Source organism: Telmatherina bonti (assembly GCF_933228915.1).
Source record: "Telmatherina bonti genome assembly, chromosome: 20".
Lineage (NCBI taxonomy): Eukaryota > Metazoa > Chordata > Actinopteri > Atheriniformes > Telmatherinidae > Telmatherina > Telmatherina bonti.
Genome location: NC_136618.1, coordinates 24,758,884 through 24,779,413, shown reverse-complemented (window position 1 = coordinate 24,779,413; position 20,530 = coordinate 24,758,884). Strand labels below are relative to the sequence as shown.

At 38.5% G+C, this 20,530-nt stretch overlaps 1 protein-coding gene across 1 annotated transcript in view; it reads right to left on the bottom strand.

The window, feature by feature from the left end:
• Positions 1 to 20,530, bottom strand: part of LOC306770616 (cadherin-12-like) — a gene marked incomplete at both ends in the record, with an annotated part of 85,143 nt that overhangs the window by 47,418 nt on the left and 17,195 nt on the right. The window contains 4 exons of the mRNA XM_079259503.1: positions 3,793 to 3,980; positions 8,922 to 9,089; positions 11,864 to 11,983; positions 15,266 to 15,560. Coding sequence (XP_079115629.1) covers positions 3,793 to 3,980; positions 8,922 to 9,089; positions 11,864 to 11,983; positions 15,266 to 15,560 — 771 coding nt within the window. The remainder of the gene's footprint in view (positions 1 to 3,792; positions 3,981 to 8,921; positions 9,090 to 11,863; positions 11,984 to 15,265; positions 15,561 to 20,530) is intronic.

Below are 20,530 nucleotides of genomic sequence, written 5' to 3'. Positions count from 1 at the left end.
CGGTATTCCCTGCATGATCGTATAACAAATTTAGGGCTGGGTGGTGCCCCAAGATCGTCCGCTTGTCTAAGGACATAGCGATTTAATAATTAAAACACCCACTGTCGCTCTGACATTGGATCCCAGGTTAACGTTAATGATAATACGCTACAATATCTATATCTATATATCTATATATATCTATATCTATATATCTATATATATCTATATCTATATATATATATATATATATATATATATATATACATATCTCTCTCTCTCTCTCTCTCTCTCTCTCTCTCTCTCTCTCTCTCTATATATATATATATATATATATATATATATATATATACATATATATATATATATATGATCAAAATAATATATATTGCCTATAACATCTAATTATTCACAGTTTTTTAATTGCACAGTTTTTTTCATTAGAGTTGTACTCATTGCACCGGTTGAACCACCATATTTCTCCTTCTAATTTTAGTCTGAGGCTGTAATGTCCTTTTTTTTTGAAAATGAGATGATAGATCTCAGAGGGTTTATCCTGGGAGTAATAAATTTCTCTAATATCACAAGCATTTTTGTGCCACTTGCCATTTTGTTAAGTGATAGTATAGCCCTACAAGTGCTTCATGCTGTAAAAGTAGTTTGTATTAAATGAGATACTTTTGCAAGACCTCTTGCTTTGGGTCACTGGGCAGCAGATGTATTAATCCATAGGAGCATATGGCATAATAGGACATGCTAAGTGAATGATTTATACAGCATGGGTGCTTGGGGAGAGTTATGTCAGTGTTCTGTTTTATGGCATGGTCTAACATACTGTAAGATGAGCTGCCTCACATGAGTGCAAGATCACAGGTTGTGCCCTTGCATCTGCCTAACAACCAGCCAGGTCTCAGCACAAGGCAGACCAGTATCACAAAGAAAACTGCTAACAGTTGTCTTTGCTCACGTGTGCAAATGTAGTGTTATTGTTTCAAAGCCCAAGAAATTTTGATGTGTTGATCATTTATTACCTGCTGCTTTGCACATGAATCTAGTTGGGCAACCTGTAATAACAATGCTAATTACATTAATGAAGCATTAATACAAATTCCTTTTAACGCTGTTTACATGTTTAATGTGCGATTAATACACTCAGGGTCAGGAAATAATGCTGAAATAAGGTTGTGGTTCTAAATCAGACATATATGGGTCATTTACATGGACATAAAGGTTTAAAGCTCTGAATGATGCTTCTCTGGAAAAGAGGAAGGTAATTATTTCAAACTACTGTCAAAGGGAATCGAGTTACCTTTCCATGTCTCAAATACCACCTGCCATGCTGCACATCTGACTCAGAAAGCCGACCTCCCCTCTTCTCTAAACACGGCCATTAATGGATAACTTCAGTTTTCACCGTCTCTTTTGAAATAATCTCTGCATACAAGCTTTGCAGGAGCTAATTATTTTGTTACTTATTATTATTACATGCTTTTCAGCATTGTCGTTTCAGGCTACAACACTTGGGTTAGCCCTCAAAAGCTCACAAGCACTTCCTTTTCCGTTGTTTCACATTTCAGAATGAAGTTTCTGCCCAATGCAAACATTCCCGCTTCCGGCAAAAAACGTCCTGATAATTCGACAAGCAGCAATCTTTCAGCAGCTGATCTGGATAAACTGAAGAAGTTGGAAACGTTACTGGAGCCCTGAAGAATATTTACCTCTGTTTGTTTCTAAACAAAGATGAGGTTGTCAACATGGGTATGAGAGAGAGTGTCTGTAAAGGAGTTGGTGTGCATATGTGCATGTATGAGTGTGTAAAGTCCAATTCTAGTAAAACAAATTTATCATGTAATTAAAGTACCTTATTTCATAAAGGATTAAACATGGTATTTACAAAATGAATAAATAACCTTTTATATATATATATATATATATATATATATATATATATATATATATATATATATATATATATATATATATATATATATATCAGTTGAACATTTTTTAATGACTTAATATTAATTTAATGACTTAATATTAACATCTGTTTTATACATATATAAAACTGTATAAAACAGATGTTAATATTAAGTCATTAAAAAGTGTTCAACTGATATATATATATATATATATATATACACATATACATATATATATATATATATATATATATATATATATATATATATATATATATATACAGTACCAGTCAAAGGTCTGCACACATTTAATGGGAAAGTGTGTCCAAATGTTTGACTTGTAGTGTATATATGTGTCAGAAAAAAAAAACAAAAAAAAACAGAAAACTGTCTGATGGCTTTCATATGTGCTTTTTAAAGTTTTTTAAAGTCGCTGAATAGTAGTTATAAGACTTTAGGTTTTATATATTATATCAAAATAAATGGGAAAATGGTAAGAAGTGAGTGTGTCATGCCCATTCTGCAGCACACTGAGGATTGCAGTATATTTATTTGGATACACAGTCAAGACATATTTTAAATCTGTTGTGTCACATCCCACCTCTCCCGCTTCCTGTCAGGTGTGATAACTTTTCCTATTTTTAAAGTCTCGCGAGCAGAGCAGGTTGATCCTTCCCACGGTATGTCTGTCTCTTTGTTGATGTGATGAAGCATAAAGTTTTGGACAGGATTTAGACAGCGTCTCAAACATGAAAGATATACTGAAGTTCAAATGCAGTGTTAAACCAACAGCAGCACTTGAGAAGTAATGCGCTTTCCTGAGTGATGGCTCTGTGCTACCCCTTACCAAAAGTATGCAAAAGCACAATCAAAGAATCTATAATGGCCTACAGGCTGTTCATATCTGATTCAAAATTCATGGAAAGAAAGTCAAGGTAATAACTTAAAACCTTATGTTCTTAGAAGTTAAAAGTGGAAAGAGATTGTGTTGCTCACACACACACACACACGTCTCCTTGCAGCCCAGTCTAACCTTGGAGCCCAGTCTGACCTTGCCAAGGCATTTAGACAGGTTGTTTTCTGTAGGGCAGTGTTGGCATGACATGATGACAACCACAAATCGTGTAACCTAGCGCTATTCCGCTGCTGTTAAACCATTTACTTTGTGACAAACTTATTCTCACTCCCTGCCTGTCACATAGCAACCCTTTGAAGACAGTTGAAATTGGAGGCTTTACCTAAAGCATCACTTTTGGGTGTACAGCTTTACCAAAGTCAGTAACTTAGCAAAAGGATGCTTCATCATGGCAATGTGGGAAATGTTGTTCCCGTCTTACCCTCTGACTTAATTAATTGGCCTGTGTTAGTTGTTGATAAGCTAGAACTTCAGCATGGCATTTTCCTGTTGCCATTTATAATTGGTGCAGTTTAAATCCTCATAACGATGGTTAATGTTATGCGGCTGTGGAGCAGGTCCCCATGTGGTACAAATTCATTGTTAAGGGAAACCATTGTAAACTTTAAACCCAAGTGGAAATTCAGTATGACATGTAAAACAAACATCTGAGTCTTTGCACAGCATTTAACAATGACACCAAACAGCTAAATCTAATTCTCCATCTACTTAGATAGAAAAAAAAAACACATTTTGTGGCCACTGAAATACAAAACAGTGATGTTATGAAGAAGGAACAAGTGTGGAGCTATATCTATGCTAAGACAAAGTAAGCATAATTCTGTGTGTCACACTTTAGATGTTGAATTCCAATCCTTTCACACTACTTTTGAGTGTAAGCACAGCTAAAGTGGCTGCAGCCCAGCAATTTCAGAACTCATTATCCTACAAAAACTGCTTTTTTTCTTTGTTGTTTGTTTTTCTGGGACTACATACCCTCTTGAGAATAATGATGCCCTCCTGGTTGTGTTCATTAGTGGTGATATCAAACATGGCACCTCCATCACCTGGCACGATGGTGTACTCAATTTCAGCATTTCTCCCAATGTCCAAGTCGTGCGCTTTGATTCTGCCAACAGCAGACCCTACTGCAGAAGATTCGGGAACTCTCAGGTGAAAGAAACCTGTCAAAAGAACATGAGAAAAGAGTTGGATTCATCTGTGATCATTTGTTATCATCTCCTGACATCAAACACTGGAAACACTGAGCTCTTCACATCCCCAGCCCTTTATGTATTCCCTCACTCACCAAAGGATGTCACCCATAGGCAAAGAAGCTGATACTCTCTGACTGATGTCAGGCCTATAAGCTATATGCCTGATTCTATTCAGTTCTGAAGTGTTTGGACATTAAGGCCTCTCAGCTCTTAGTAATTGGCTGACTGAACCTGTAAGACCAATAAACCCGAGAATTCAGGGCTCTGACGCTACAAGCAGAAGAAATCATTGGTGAGGATTTGAGAAAAAAATCAGCAAACAAGCCAACAGCAGACTGTCTGATTATCACTTACACCTGGAGTGGAAGGAAATCGATCTTTTCGTGCCTCACTTCATACCCTACGATCAGCTTAAATATAAGCTTTGGCTTGAATCAGAGAAATGACAAACACTTGGTGGCAATACAAAGACATCATGACATAGGTCTGAGCAATTCAGTATCCTGAAAATAGTCATAAGATCCATCACAAGACTTGGAATTTTACCTATTTTTTTGTACCCTTACAAACTTGTTACTTCAATAAATCAGTGTCAGCATATGCACACACACACACACACACACACACACACACACACACACGTATGTAATGTCTAATATCTAATGTCTGAATCAGTGTAGATCCACCACCGATCCACCTATACTGTCCTTGATCCATGAACAAAAACTTGTAATACTTAAGCTCCTCTTAAGGCAACCAAACCAAATCATTCCAAACCTGCAGTGGGCAATCTAAAAATGTCCTGCTAAGGACCACAGCCTTGGGCTTGGACAGAAAAATGTTCATTCTGGCTCTTTCACACTCAGCTGCAGATGGCCCCGGTGCCCGATGGAGGTCTCTGTTTAATGAAGCCAACAGGACCACATCACCCGCAAAAAGCAGAGATTCAATCCTAAGCCAAGCAAACAGGGGCAGTCCAGGCAGAGTCCAACCTGACTTGCTGCCAGCAGTACAAACCAAGCTCTCACTCAGGTTGTACGGGAAATGAATGGCCCAAAAGCAAAGATAGCCCACAGCAAAAGGCCTATAGCGTATATATCCAAATCCTTTCAAACGGCATACCTCATGGAGCAAATTTGTAAACTGTCTCCAGGTCCAGAAAACACATGAAGACCAGTTGAACATACTTCCTTGGCCACTTCAATATTAATGGAAACGTAAAGAACTAGCATACTGACTCCAACGAGAAAGCTCGCCCTACATCCAAGCTTCACCCGGGCGAGGCTGAGAGATCCTCCTCTTATTGATTTATTTTTTTAGTTATTTATTTATTTTTTCATTCATATTATTTTCTTAAAGGGGTGCTATTATGGTATTTTGAGTTTTCTGAGCTTTCTACAGTGTTACAGTGTTGAATCCCCATCAGACATGTGAACAGCACTGTTATTCATCACCTAAACGCATGTTTGAGTTTGAGTTCCAGCACTCTCTCTGTTCGGTTTCCATGGCGACGAAAAACACGTAGTTTTAGAGAGTTTTTACTATTTCAAAATCCTTGTGACGTCCCGGGGGATAAGGTTCTGTGATTGGTTACCTTCTACTGGTTAACAAGGGCATGTACAAATACATCAGGCGGGTGGAAAACGTCGGATAAAGTTATTTCCAACAATGGCTGGTGAGTTTACCAAAGAGAGACATCCTGCTGCATTCCTTGCTGTGGGTTGCTGTTTTCCACTTCCTTTTCAGGCTCTGATTCAGGTTCCAGCATGTAGGGCTGTATGCTATGTGCTGACATTGTATTTTGTTTCTTTTTTTTTTTTTTATTGAGTTCATATTAGCCTAATCCTTCTGTTTATGAGATGTTACAATGACGGCGAAAGCAGGTACGGTGCACGCTCCCGATGTAGTGCAGTGGCGGGAGGCGGGGCTTAATGCATAAAAGTCTCAATCCACTCGTTTTGCCCACAGGCTGATCTGACAGCCTACGGAGAGGGTCGGTCTGAAGTAAATAAAGCGATTTGTGACAATAACTCGATCAACCCCAGCCCTTCTGGTCTCAGAAATAAAAATAAATTAGCCTGAAATGCACATAATGCACACTTTAAGGAATACATTTCCTGTCAGGATGTAACTGATTTTAAATTTTCCATTTTGACATGCTCATTTTACAGACACAAGTCTGAGTATTTCATCGTCAAGCATTCCTGACTTTATTTGCAATACTATACATTCCTCTACTGACAAACAACAACAGCCAGATCGGATTTCTTCTTGTTAAATGTGACCTCTTTGGCATTTAATCTAGTGGATGAATGTAGCATAAAGACTCTTTTAAAATTGATGTTAAAAATTTATTGCAACACTGTGAGAATCCAGCAAGTGTTCAGTTGTGCATGTATGCCATTGCACTACACTGTGTACCAAATTATTCTGCACGTCAGATTTTAATGCATTTAAAATTTAGATTTTAGCTTCTTTATGTAAGGTTTGGCTTACGCTATTTATTTTGTTGATCATTCTTTCTTCTCTTGGATCACTGATAACAGTCACATGCAGGTTTGGTAGCTAGCGTCCTAAAAATGTTTCTTAAAAGGAAACTACTTACAGAAGCTATTTCACATAATTAAGAAAGTCACATTTTCTATACATCTCTATGCATGACACTTTAACCTTTGTACTGCTGAAACAAATGTGTGTGGTTAAGAAAGCAATAAGATAAAGGCATGTCAGGTTTCTGGCAGGTAAATGCATCATATTAAAGGACAGCTATCAAAAAGCCACTAATGAGCAGCAAGCAGGTGTTTGAAGCTACTGGTGTCAATGCAACCTAAGAACTTATCCATGCTTGACACTCCAGAGGCTTCCATGTCTGCAAAAAGCTGTATTTCGGCCTCTCTTAAACTGCAATGTCAGCGAGAGAGGAATGATGTTTTGGGCTAGAATGATGAGGAGTGATTTATGGTGCCTTGGAGTGTCAAAATGGCCTGTGAGAATATGTGCCGCTTCTAACTGACCATTTCCTGTCATGATATAAAAGGCAAAAAAAACATGCCTTCTGCAGTAAAACAGTTTTCATGCAAGAAAATGCACCAATCGCACGCTGCAAAAAGCACCATTGAATCTTTGGCTGTTATGGGTATAAAAGGAGAAAAACTCATTGTGTGGCTATTGCTGAACTCAACCTGAGAACATTTCGAGCATACTTAAAAGGAAGATCTATGAGGGTGGGGAGTGGTATTCCTCCAAACAGCAACTATGGGAGGTAATTTTGGCATCTTCAAATGACATGCAGACAAAAACAATCCTTGGCTGAGATGTTGAGGTGACACTATTGTTTGTTTTTGAAAAAAAAAAATCTACATATCTCTAACGCCATTAAAAAATACATCAGGTGTACATTCTCAATCTAGTCCAACATATTTATTGCCTTTAAACTGTTATGTATAATGATTTGAAGATCTGGTTTTTGAATAATTTGCAAAAACATACATATTTATTTTTGGTTCTTTTGTTCAATCAAGTCCGGATTATTATACAACTTGATGTAAGTTTTAACGATAATAAACATTACATTAATACACATTTTTATCATTCATGTAAGGGCAATTAACCAAAAAAAAATCTATCCTCCCCGCAATATTAGGAAAAAGTGCATTTCATTTGCTGTCATTGTAATTCCCAGTTTAGTGGCCAAGTTAATTTTGAATTAAGAGATTCTTCCTAAATGACTCCCAGTGCTACAATCTCAATAAATACTTGAGTTTTTTCAAGGACACACAGTCATTTTTTGATGTATTTTGGGCTTGATGTTCTTTCAAGGATAGGACAAGAGCTTTTCAGTTTTTACCCCCTAAAACTTTGGAAGCTGCAGTTCATTAGGGACTGACAAACATCTATTACTATATATAGCAGCGTTGGAGGGTTAAAAAGATTCTGAGACGCTACATACAGGAGACAACTGCAGGCTTTTCATCCCAAGATCAGAGATCTCACAGTTCACAATTAAAGAACCTGCAAAAACAAGGTGGTAAACCATACTGCAATATAGTAAAACTATATTTTCTCCGGAAATTTTTCCACATGTGATTATTGCATTATTCTTCAAAACTCAAAATCATCTGCAAGAGGGTACAGAGAGAAAGACACTGATAGGATGGGACAGGGCAGATGAGCCGCCATACTTGGCCCAAACCTCTTTGCTGTGACAGCATTATGGAAATATAATCTTTTCCTCGCTGTCAGAGGAGCTTGACCGTCTGACTGCCTGTATTTACATTCAGAGGAGACCACTCAGTGTCACCTCAAAATACACAAAGAAGCTGCATCACGACAGAAGAGCATTTTTGCTTTCATGTCATACGCTTGGTGTTTTAGACAAGAATAGGTTTTGCACACCATTTAATAAGACTGTTTGGAGTCTGTGCGAGATTTTACAGATCAATGACTTTTCGACATTATGGGGTTGTTTTTTGGCCTCTTACATGACCTGGTGAACGTCACAATCGAATTAATCTGGTTTAGCAGCTTATGTGAAATACGGAACAGAATACAGAGTTTAAATACGCTGAATCCCTGATGCTGCACCAACATGCTCAAATCTGATCTAAATATAGAAGGATACCCATGAGCAAAATAACATCAACCCCTGTTTATTTGCCAGGAGTTGTAGCTGTAGATGCAATCACACTAAATAAACAGGCCATTGCTTACAACAGCTCATAATAATAATAATGAAAAGCAATTACAAAGAGTAGAAGTGATGAATGCCCCCTGCCCCGTTTTAATTGCAGTGTTTATTGTATTATGCAAGCGGGTATGGACCTCCATAAGATCATGTGAATTGTCATTTTTTGTGCAAGAAATTTGAGTTTATTTGGTTAATCAGGCATTATAATAAAGTCGACTCACTTTTGGAGAATCTAGGTGGATTATCGTTGACATCGCTGAGGGTAATGTTGACAATGGTGGTCCCGGCAAGTCCTCCCAACTGGCCTCCCATGTCCTTGGCCTGGATTAATACCTGGTACTGTTCCTTCACCTCCCTGTCCATATTGGGCAAGGCCGTCTTTATAACCCCTGGTGTGCAGCAAGATTGATGAGAGACACAGATAATAGAGAGGAGAGAATCAGAGGGGGAAAAAGCCGAGGTAGAAGGAGAGAGCCATGGAGATAAAAAGACAAAGGGAGAGAGAGAGAGAGAGAGAGGTAAACACAAGCTTCCCAGAAATGCGTCTGACACCGCATGCACAATTTACTTTAAAATGCACAATAAATTTCCATCCAAGGAGTTTACCACCGAGTACTGCACAAAGCTGGAGAAGTGCCTCTGACCAAAGCTGAATTAGAGGTCATCTTACCTACTGGAAGCACTTGACATTCAATAGGTAGCAGTGGTGAAGCCATATAATGATTCACTTGAGGATCAGAGTCCCTGAGATCAGAGAGCGTTTATACTGCAGATTAATAGCTAGGTCAGTGGGAGGTTGGCAGGCTAAAAAAGAAGCATGCCGCATAGTTTGCTCTGCACTTTCCTTTTGTGTTATTCCACTCACTCTGGTGAGGATGTCCCATTCGATCCACAAACAGCCCGCGTAAAACCACAGAGTCAGAGACACTGATGACTTCTGAAATATCTGTCATCTTTTTTCAGGGAGACCTGTGCATCTCTGTGACATGCACGCTGATTTGAGCATGTTGCTGTTGTCCCCTTCCCCTTGTTCACCTTGTACCTCGCACTGTTTGTTCGCCCTTTTTTTTTTTTTTGTACACATTTGGAGATAACGGTGGCCCCAGCAGGGCAAACATTTGCTTTAACAGTTTGATTTTTTTTTTTTTTCCCCTTACAACCTCAGTTTGAAATACAGTCGCAGTAGGTGCTCTGCAAAGCTCTGGGATGAGCAGCACGATCAGCAACAGATTCCACCGTATCTGGCTGTGTGATATGTATGAACCTATTTTCATATGCTTTGAAATGTCCTAGATAGTAAGCCGGCGGCAACACAGCACCAGCAAACACTGCCGGTGTGAAGTTATTTCAGATTTAGAGCAGTCATTTGCTACACTCCCGTCTCGTTTCTCCTACCCCGTTATTCTCACCAGTTTTTGACACAATCCACCTTTTGCAGTGCAGACATAAGCAAGGTGGAAACAGCTCTGTCAGTGTTTCAGTTTTTTAAAAAAAGAAGAAAATCTAATTGATCTTTTTGTTTTTTTTTCGTGATCAGAGTTTATAGAACCAGCAGCTATATGACACTGGCTACGAAGCATCAATGCTTCAAAACTTGAATGAACCAAAATGTAATATACATCAACTGAATATAGTGATATTCTGGCCTTACAGTGAGCATAAAGTTGCCACACTTAAAGTAAATTGCTCAAAGGAAAATGGAAAATATATATACATATATGTATGTATGTATGTAAGACGTTGTTCGTCAACAAATTAATTCTACAGAATATAATTAAGTTATACTTAACATATTTGAAGGGTAATAAAAACATTTCTCATTCATTCATTCATTCATTCATTATCCTAACCGCTTAGTCCAATGAAGGGTCACAGGGAATCTGGAGCCTATCCCAGCAGTCTTTGGGCAAAAGGCAGGGTACACCCTGGACAGCTCACCAGTCCATCGCGGGACTAATCATGTTTCTTTTTCCTTGGTTTTTTTTTTTTTTTGTTTTTTTTTTTACATTTTAGCTGTATTTTAGCTCAAACTATAACATTTTTTTCTTAACTGCACAGAAATAATGTCTTCATCTAAACCTTGTTCAAATCAGAAAGTGAAATAAGGGATTTTAGTGTCATTGACTTATGGAAAAAATATATAACCCCTCATTGAAGAACTTCTCCTTCCTCCTAATGTGGACAATCTGTCTTGTTAACCAACAGGCTTTTCAAAAGAAGTCTGCTTGATGTGAAAACACCTACATAGAGGTGGATTTCCCTTGTCGAGGTGATTCTTTGACAGTCATTTTTTTGCCTTCTGTGCATATCTAAAATGTAATATTTGTTAGCTAAAGGAGTTTCTTGGAAGAATATTATCTTTCAATTTATCTGTGATAGACATGTGTTGTATTTATAACACTATCTAATGGCAGGCTGAATAAATATTTCATAACTTGAGGCACCTCTCACGTGTGGGAGTCATCTTCTCATAGTAGCGTGAAATGCTACACAAAGCTAGATGTTCTCACAACATGTAGCATTAATAGATGTGCAATAACAATGTCTTTTTATAAGAAATGTTGCCCCTTTCCGGTGCAAACCAGCCTGTCTTATCCATATTTGAGCCATGTGACATGGAATCACTACCAAAAAAATCACAAGTATGTGTGTATGCAGATGATAATTTTATGTTTTGAGTGGCACAAAATCAGACTAACATCAAACTGCGAAGAAAAGAACAGAAAAGTGGCCATTTATGCGAAAGATGCTGGAAAAAACAAACATGTCTGGGGTGACCAGGAGAAACAGTGCTACTCATGTACCGGCAATAATTTCTCAGTTGGCAAACAAATCATAAATCTGCTGCTTTTTTTCCTTACGGCTCTCTACTCTTCCGCTACAATTTCCTTTAAGGAAAAACCTAATTACTTGAATTAAACTTTCTTTTTTGTTTGTTCGTTTTCTTTGTTATATTTTGGCATTGACCCTGTGGCATGAATATTATGTATAAGGAAGACAATCTTTAAAAGAGAAAAAAAACTTGCAAAGGGCCAGACTTCTTTATCTGGATTACTTAACCCCTGCTGTTGCCTGGACTACAACAACACAATCACACATGTTACCCTAACCAAATAAAATTGTTCAGATGAGTAAGACGTATAAAGTAATACGATAAATGTACCTGTTTTAGGGTCAACAGAGAAGTACGGTTGGCCATGGAGGATGCTGTACACCACTCTAGCACTGTTTCCATAGGTGGGGTCATCTGCATCCGTGGCTGTTACCTGCGTCACATAGGTCCCTGTGGAAAAGAGCAGGAAGACATATTGACTGTGAGTAAATGAGTTTCCTCGTGAGACTGAAATCCAGCCTCTTTGAAGTTCATCAGCTTACCGAACGATCGCACCTGACACGAACAAACGGTGAATCACCAATGAGAAATCAGCAGCTAATGCTGAAGAGTCAAAGAGCTGCAAGGAGGTGTGTAAAGGATAAAAACATTGCATGCAGGAAAGCGGCTTGGTTTTTACTGCTGCACGTCTCGCTTTACAAATTTAATATAAGAAAATCTGCTATTGTTTAAATGAAAAAAAAAAAAAAACTGTCCAAAAAGCTCTTATGCATACATCTATCAAATGATGCTACCTTGACTAGAACAAAAAGGCCTTAGCAGGAATGGTATTAAGATGGCAGTCATCCAAACGCCTGCAGTGAAAGGGATAAAATAATTACTTGTTGAAGGTTTGGCTCATCTTCCTTGACTCTCTGGCAAAGAAAACACTTCTTTGGCTAAGTAAATCCTTATTACGTGAGCTTGAATTAAAATAGGTAAATAAATAAATAAATCAAAGACTGGAGGAAGTTTTCCGTTTTATAAGTCCACAACGCGATCCTGGAGTTCCACAGGCAGATTACACCTTTAAACAGCTTAAAAACATCACCGTGTTTACAAAACAGCACAGAAGGTAGAGGATGCTTAACAAGAGACACTGACCAGAGGGATAGCTCTTAGTTGGTCATTTTTTACATCCCAGTAAGATTCTAGTTGGCCATAAAGAACTTGCTGTATATCAAATAGGCTTTTCAGTCTGAGCTGGTGTTAACAATGGAATTAAAACATTAGGAAGAGAGAGATTAGTGTCCCAATCCTCTCTCACGCATGCCCCGATTAGACATACATGAAAAGGGTTGCATCGCGTTAAACATGTGTATACAAAAGATGAGATAACGCATAAATAACTTCCCCGCTCATGCAAAGAGCGGGGCTCTTGTAGCAGTGCGAGCTCAGATGTGCTGAAAGTTTGAAAGCCTTCAAGCGCCGCTGACTCCTACGCATTCCCAGGCAACAAAGATAACAGCCTTTACATAAGTGTGAGGCTAAAAACAAGGCGAAATGAATGCTATTTGGATGATTATGGAACTTCAAATGCTTGAGTGAGAGTATGACTTGATGGGATGGCTTCAAAATTCCTCACTGGTTAATAAGAGGCATACCTTGTATTTAACTTCATCAGATACAATATTAAACAAACTAATGGGATGTTAGTGGGGAGGGAACCAATTACCAGCACAATACACAATGTTCAGAGAATTAGTATCTAAATATGAGAAGATGAGGATTAGTGCAATCTTAAGGCTGATCCAAATGGGACTTCTTTGTGGATTCAATTTTAAATTTTAGTTTGCAAGCGGGCAGTGAAATCAACAAATTGATTAAGACATCCACTTAGTGATAATTACAACTCCCTGAAAAAGTGTGTTTAAATCTGTTTTATCCCCTGAATGATTCAGGGATAAGCTATGTGCTGACAACAAGGGATTAAGAAATCATTTTTGGGCTTGGCTACAACTATTACTGTGCAGTTATGAACAGCATCTTCTCATTTTTTAGAAGTTTTTATCAACAAAGAAAAGAGGAAAAATGCAGCAGCTAATGAACCCAGTGACCACTCAAACCATACTGGGATGACTATGACTACTAAAATACACTAAAATACAAAGGTTGTATTTTAGTGTAGACATCCCTTTTGTTACTGTTGGCATAAATTCTGTTTGTAAAATGATTCTGGTTTTTTGTTGTTGTTCATGCAGTTTGTTCTGACACCTTGGCATTAGCACAGAGCTGCAAAGATTTTACATCTCATCAGCCAAGATCTTGGTGAAATGTAGAGCCAATGTTCATGTTTATGTAAGAACTATGTGCACAAGACGGTTTTCATTCAAATCAAATGTCTCTTAAAGGGACAGTTCAGGAACTGAGCACATAAAGTCCCTGATGATCACTGAACAACTTGTTAAAATCTGCAAAATATGATAAAGAAGGTACACAAATTGGACTAATTCTTACCATATTTACATCCACAGTTAATGTGCATTATTACAATTCCCTTTTGCTTTTTCTTTAATGCTAAATGTCAATCAAAAATGGTCATTTTCATGTTGAGATGGAAAGTTGTTGTTTTTTTTCTCATTATAATATCTTTAGTGACAAGAATACAAATTACACTTAACAAAAACAAACAAAACAAAACAACAACAAAAAAGAAAAGTTATCTTTTAACTTCTTGTGTTTAATTCACACTTAAATTTTGTTCTTCAGTTTAACTTTAAAGTGTCCATTTAGGCATTTTGATAAATCAAATAAAGATATGAGGTGATCCTGATTTCACATCACTGAACTGTAACGGTTCCTGAAAGTTTACCGCATTGCTTTGGCACCGGTACAGCTGCCAGAATGGAAGACCCACAACAGAAACTCTCACTAGCTACTTCTGCTGCATGTGGCATTTGCTCATAATGTCAAACACTGCATTGTTGGCATCTCAGAGATGTCATCAGCTTCAACCAAATGTCGAATGCCTAAAAAATGAGAACTACTTGGGCAGGTGTCCATGCACTATAAGGGTTGCTTTAAAACTGCCTTGTCGGTTTTAATTGTTTGCCACTAAAACAAATTAAAAAAAAAAAAATGAAGGAAAACAACTTAAATGGAAACACAATATTTTCAAATTCTTTGATGAAAACATCTGAAATAAGTGAAGTGTGATCATCCAAATTAAACCTGCCAGTACTGTAACTGATCAGTTGTGGGAGATGTTTAAGGCTGATCGCTGCACTTTGCTTCCATGTCCACAGCAGATGTTTTCTTTCTTTTTTTTTTATGAACTTGAAAGCCTCTCTCTTATAGTAAACAGCGTGATGCTGCTTTTGATTTAAGGTGCTCACCGAGGCTACTCTGTGTTTTTCCTGCCTTCTACCCATCCTCTCGAGACTGCTGAATTTGAAGTTTTGAGGGCTTCATTGTGATTCACATCAAGAGAAAACCATTCTCCCAGTGAATTACCTTGATCTGTCCTCCCTGGGGGTAATGTGTAAAGACAAAGCTGTGAAATATTCTCAGGGCACACTGAGAATAAAATGGAACTCTGAAATGTCAAAATCTGTTAGGGAGAGCAGCATTACCCCTCTGGTTGCACCCACGTTGCTCCGCAGAGTGCATTTGTTGGGCTCTCCTGTTCATGAGAAGAAAAGAAAGTTTTCTCTGCACAGAAGAGACTTCTCAGAACTCTGGTTGGTCACTTACCAACTGGGGACATCTCAGGAACACTGGCCATGTAGGGTCCCTCCAAAAACTTTGGCTCATTGTCGTTGATATCTTGGACCTTGATCACAAATTCCGATTCAGGTTCCAGGGGGATATCGGTGTTGATGTCCACGGCTTGGGCGCGCAAGGTGTAGAAAGGCTTCTCCTCCCTGTCAAGACTCCTTAAGGCATGGATGTCCCCTGTTGTCTGGTCAATTGTGAAAATGGAGCCAGCGCCCTCCCCCGAGAGGGTGTACTTCACTGAACTGTCCCCCTTATCGAGGTCAGTGTGGAGCTGGAAGACAAAAGAGGAAAAAAAAAAAAAGACAGGTTGAGCGCAAACATTGGCATAGATAACGATTCGCTGAAAACACTGGGGAAGAGCTGTCATGGAGGACTTTTTCCACAAAGACAGTCAAGGAAACTGACTGCACATCAAAGAGCAAATTCCTTTCTCTACAAAGATCTGCAAAACACCAAGTCAGGAGGAAAAAAAAAAAAAAAACTGGTTGTGCTTTCAGAACATTTCACAGATTAATGAGGCTAAATCTTTCATAAATAATGTACTCTCTCAGCGCAATTACGCTGCATTGACAACTCTTCAACATCATGGATCCACTGCTATTCAAGCATAGCTCAATTTTTTTTTTTTTTTCTCCTATGTGTGATGGGAGATGGGAATTTCAGTACAAGAGGCAAAGATCACACTTTAAAAGCATGAAGTTGATACCCATTCATCACAAGAGGAAATTCTATGCACTCTCTTCCGATAGTAAAAAGGTTTGTGACCACAGGACTCTCTCATCACAGTTGCAAAATATCACAACCGCTGCCAGGGAACATCTCCGTTGATGTGGAGCCAGGGCCTCGGCAGCTCTCCGCGCAGAGTCAAACAAATTCTGGGGCTGGCAGTGGAAACACTGTTGACATAGTTATGCTTACTTTGTTGCAGAAAACAGCTATAATATTCAAAACCTTTTAAATATTTACAGCCTCTAATGCAATGTGATCATCACCATAGAGGGATATGGATTTTTTTTTTTTTTTTTTTTTTTTTTTTGCCTTCTTGTCAATCGCTTGAGATTTCCACCGGCACTGCTGAGCAGCGGTTTTATTTCAGGAGACGAGAATAGATATTCTGAGCACTGAAGCAGAGGCATACTCCACAAACCCCGCTGACTAGGTTAGGTGTTGGCTTGGGGCAATGTGGTTTAGTTTTCCACTATCACAAAAATAAATAAATGCTGTAAGCTGAATGGACTTGTTTATAATTATACATCTCGCAATGGACTGTGAGGCCCATTTGTAGCAATGCAGTTTCTAAATACGCATGGCTAATGTGTCATTTCGTTTTGATAAAGGTAAAGGCGGCATGCATAGACTGTTTAACCTCATTCGTTGCAGTGATATTTTTTTTCCACTTTCTTTTTTTATTGTAACAGTTGGGGTTGTGGCAGCATAGAGGGAACCTAAAAAAAAATTCCTTCTCTAATTGTTAATGGTTTCTTTATTTGCTCTTTTTGTTGCATCTTGAGCTAATTACAGCCCTTACAACAGCTTTTTATTTGTTTTGTTTTTTTTGTTTAATGGGAGAATGAATTCACCCTCTGGTGACTGCCATGGCAGCACAAGTCATGGAAACATGAAAAAATATGCTGCTGTAGATTCTCTGTAGGTTGCTGTTCAAACACACATACACAAACACACACAAATACACTGAGTAATTGGTGATTCTGTGTAAATTGCCAAGTTCAGACAAGCATAGCATGGCATTTGTTGGGGGAAATTGTTATGAGATTGGTTTGTATTAAGTATTAGACATATATGCATTGATTTGCTGTGATCCTGCTGTGTTTTGTGTCTATGCACAAAGCTTTCTTTAAGTTATATGATCCTTGTCTGGAATGTGCAGACAAAGTCTGAGACAGGAAGAGTTTCATGCAGGGCATCGGTTTTTGTCAACTGCTTGGTTGACCAGTTGTCTAAAGGTTAGAGGTTAAAGGTAATAAAGTAATATAGTGAGTGATTGATGCTTAGTGAGTTCAGTTTAGTCTTAAATAAGAGATAATGATTGTTTCATATGGTGTGCTCAGCAACTAGGAGGAGTTAAGCATGGTTTATAATTGGGTGTTACTTCAGCATCTGCAGAGAGAGTTCTCTCTCCAAGCTCCAGCGTGTGCTTGTATTAGTTTATAATAAAATGTTCATTGTAAGAAGACAGTTGACTCTTAGATGTATTACAACTTCTCAAGACCAGAGTATTTTCCACCACAGCATTATAATACCGTCACCCATGGTGCATTGCTCATTGCTATTCAAATGAATGAGAATTATTTTTGGTAACATGACCGATGTTGGGTTTTAACTAGACCACATCTTCTATCTTCTGCAACGAGAAGGAAATCTGTGATGTAAATTATTCATTTTCTGTATGAATAATGTGGGGGATCTATTCTTCCTACACAAACTACATAAGCTGACAAAAGAATAGGCTGTGAACCTAACTCATAAACCTAACTCAAACCATAATAAACTGTTGAAAGTAAGCAGGTAATAATTTTTTTTACTTGTTTTATAAATGTACTTATTTTGTATGATTAACCCAAAACCACGACCAGAGAAGACATGATTAGTATTCTAAAAGTGGCTTGTAATCACCATAATGATTGCATCTTGATACCCTTGATAAATGAGTTTAGATCTGTCAAGTAAGTACAGTACCGGCTTACTTGTGAACGTGTCCTTGAAAGAGTCTTTCAATATGCATGATCAGCATGTTCAGACTTCTACAACGTTTATATCATGGGACCTGCCTATGACATATTATGGGCTAAAATAAAAACTCTGATCTTTATACATTTCTATGGCATTTCTTAGTTGTAGAATACCTGAGTGTTTATTTAGAAAAGGTTCCTAATATAATTTATGAGATGGCAGGAGAGTTTCCTGGTTGCGATTTGAGGAAGTTTGATGGGGATTTGCACTGTTGGTTCATTATAACAGGATGGAAATGCAAACGTGAACACCAAAAAACAAGGTCACAGCAATATCTTTTCATTTACCGAACCTTATAATGATGATATTAATGATGTAGTAGGTCAGGCAATGAATATCTAAGCATAGAAATAAAGGTTCAGCCAAAGGGGATGCAATGAATTTGAGCAGATAATAAAGCTGCAGCTGCTTCAAAAGATGAGGAAAAAAAAAAAAAAAAGATTAAAATTAAAAAATAAATAAGACTGATAGTGAGTAAAGAGAGCCCCAAGGCAACAAAAAACTGCTTCCCAGTCATGCTTGAGCATTTTCATTCAGAAGGTCTCAGAACTTTCATGATAATTAATTAGGCCTTATGTTTTCTCTCCCTTTTTTTTTTTGCACAGGTCCTAAATTGAAAGAATAAAAAATGCCTCTGGCCATTTTTTTTTTCTTTAACTTTTTGAGTTTTTTTTTATTATAACTTATCTAGTGTGCAACATAGGGGAAAAAAGGCAGCTAATTCAAAAACTTTTTTATTTAATTTTAAAACAAAACAGGATTTTGATGGACTGCAGGGAAACAGACCACCTGCGTTATGATTCGGAGGTCACAGGTGAACTTTTAATTAATGGGGGCTACAGCATGCTCTGTCATGCTACAAGGACACAAAACAAGGAAACAAGGGGACCATAGCAGGCTGTAATTTAGGATATTTGGGGTTTTCTTCTGTGATTTCCAGGGTCAACAGAAATTAATTGAAACAATTACTTTTGTTCTGTTCTGGTTTTTTTTTTTTTAATTTACCACGGCCAAAACTAACAGGGACAATCAAATAAATATGTTTTATTCATAGTTTGACATGCTTTCTTTGCTATTTCATTCATTTAAATTAGTAAACCGCTATATGGGTTAAAGCCATTGATATTGTGAGTTGTTTAGAACCCAAAACAGGAAACGCTTCACTGAAGTCTCCTCTCATCAGATATGATTTAGCTCATTGGTTGGCAACTCCAGTCGCAATCTGGTGTGTTGCAGAAGTTTCCTTGCTGCAAAACACCTGACATACAACAGATTTAATCAGCCAATTATTTTAGAGCTTGAAATCAAACTGCACAAGTCGGCTAATTACCCTTTAATTCGATTCAGCTGTGTTGCAGCAGGGAAACTCCCAACACTTGCATGACTGCAGCTTTTGAGGAACGCAGTTGCCTTCCTTCGCTAATGGTGAAGTAAATCAATCTGGAAGCAAATTCTTTGTAACAGGCAATATTTACCTGTTTTATTTATTCATTTATTTTAAGTGAATAGTAATTATATTGATATATATAAAAAAAAAAACAATAACTGCACAAAAAAAAATCTACCAGCTGTAGAAATGCTGCAACATAGAGAGAGAAACAATTTTAACAGTTGTTGACATCTGTGCAGCCCAGACAGGATGGCAAAATGAGGACCAAAGGTAGGTTTATTTCACATTTTCATTGTTTTTACCTTTTGTTGCATAAAGTTTACTTATGTAACTGAAAACTTCTTCTCCCCAGCAACATTTGCCAACTCTGTGGAGGGGATCCAAAAGGCGTTCCCAGGCCAGCCAAGAGATATAATCCCTCCAGTGTGTCCTGGGTCTTCCCCGGGGTCTCCTCCCAGAGGGACGTGTCCGGAACACCTCACAAGGGAGGCGTCCAGGAGGCATCCTAACTACATGCCCGAGCCACCTTAACTGGCTCCTCTCGATGCAGAGGAGCAGCGGCTCTACTTTGAGCCCCTCCCGGATGACCGAGCTCCTCACCCTATCTCCCTTAGAGATAGGGTGAGGAAACTCATTTCAGCCGCCTGTATACGAGATCTCGTTCTTTCGGTCACGACCCACAGCCCATGACCATAAGTGAGGGTAGGAAAGTGGATCGACTGGTAGATCAAGAGCTTCGCCTTCTGGCTCAGACCTTTCTTCACCACGACAGACCAGCGCAGAGTCTGCATTACTGCAGACGCCGCACCGATCCGTCTGTCGATCTCATTCTCCATCCTTTCCTCACTCGTGAACACGACCCCGAGATATTTAAACTCCTCCACTTGAGGAAGGAGCTGACTCCCGACCTCGAGAGGGCAGACCACCCTATTCCAAACTCCATGCACCCTCCAGGACCCCAAAGAGGGTATAGAGTTGGTCCACTGTTCCGCAACCTGGACGAAAACCACACTGCTCCTCCTCAATCCGAGATTCGTCTATCCGACGAACCCTCCTCTCCAGGACACCTGAATACCCTTACTAGGGAGGCTGAGGAGGAG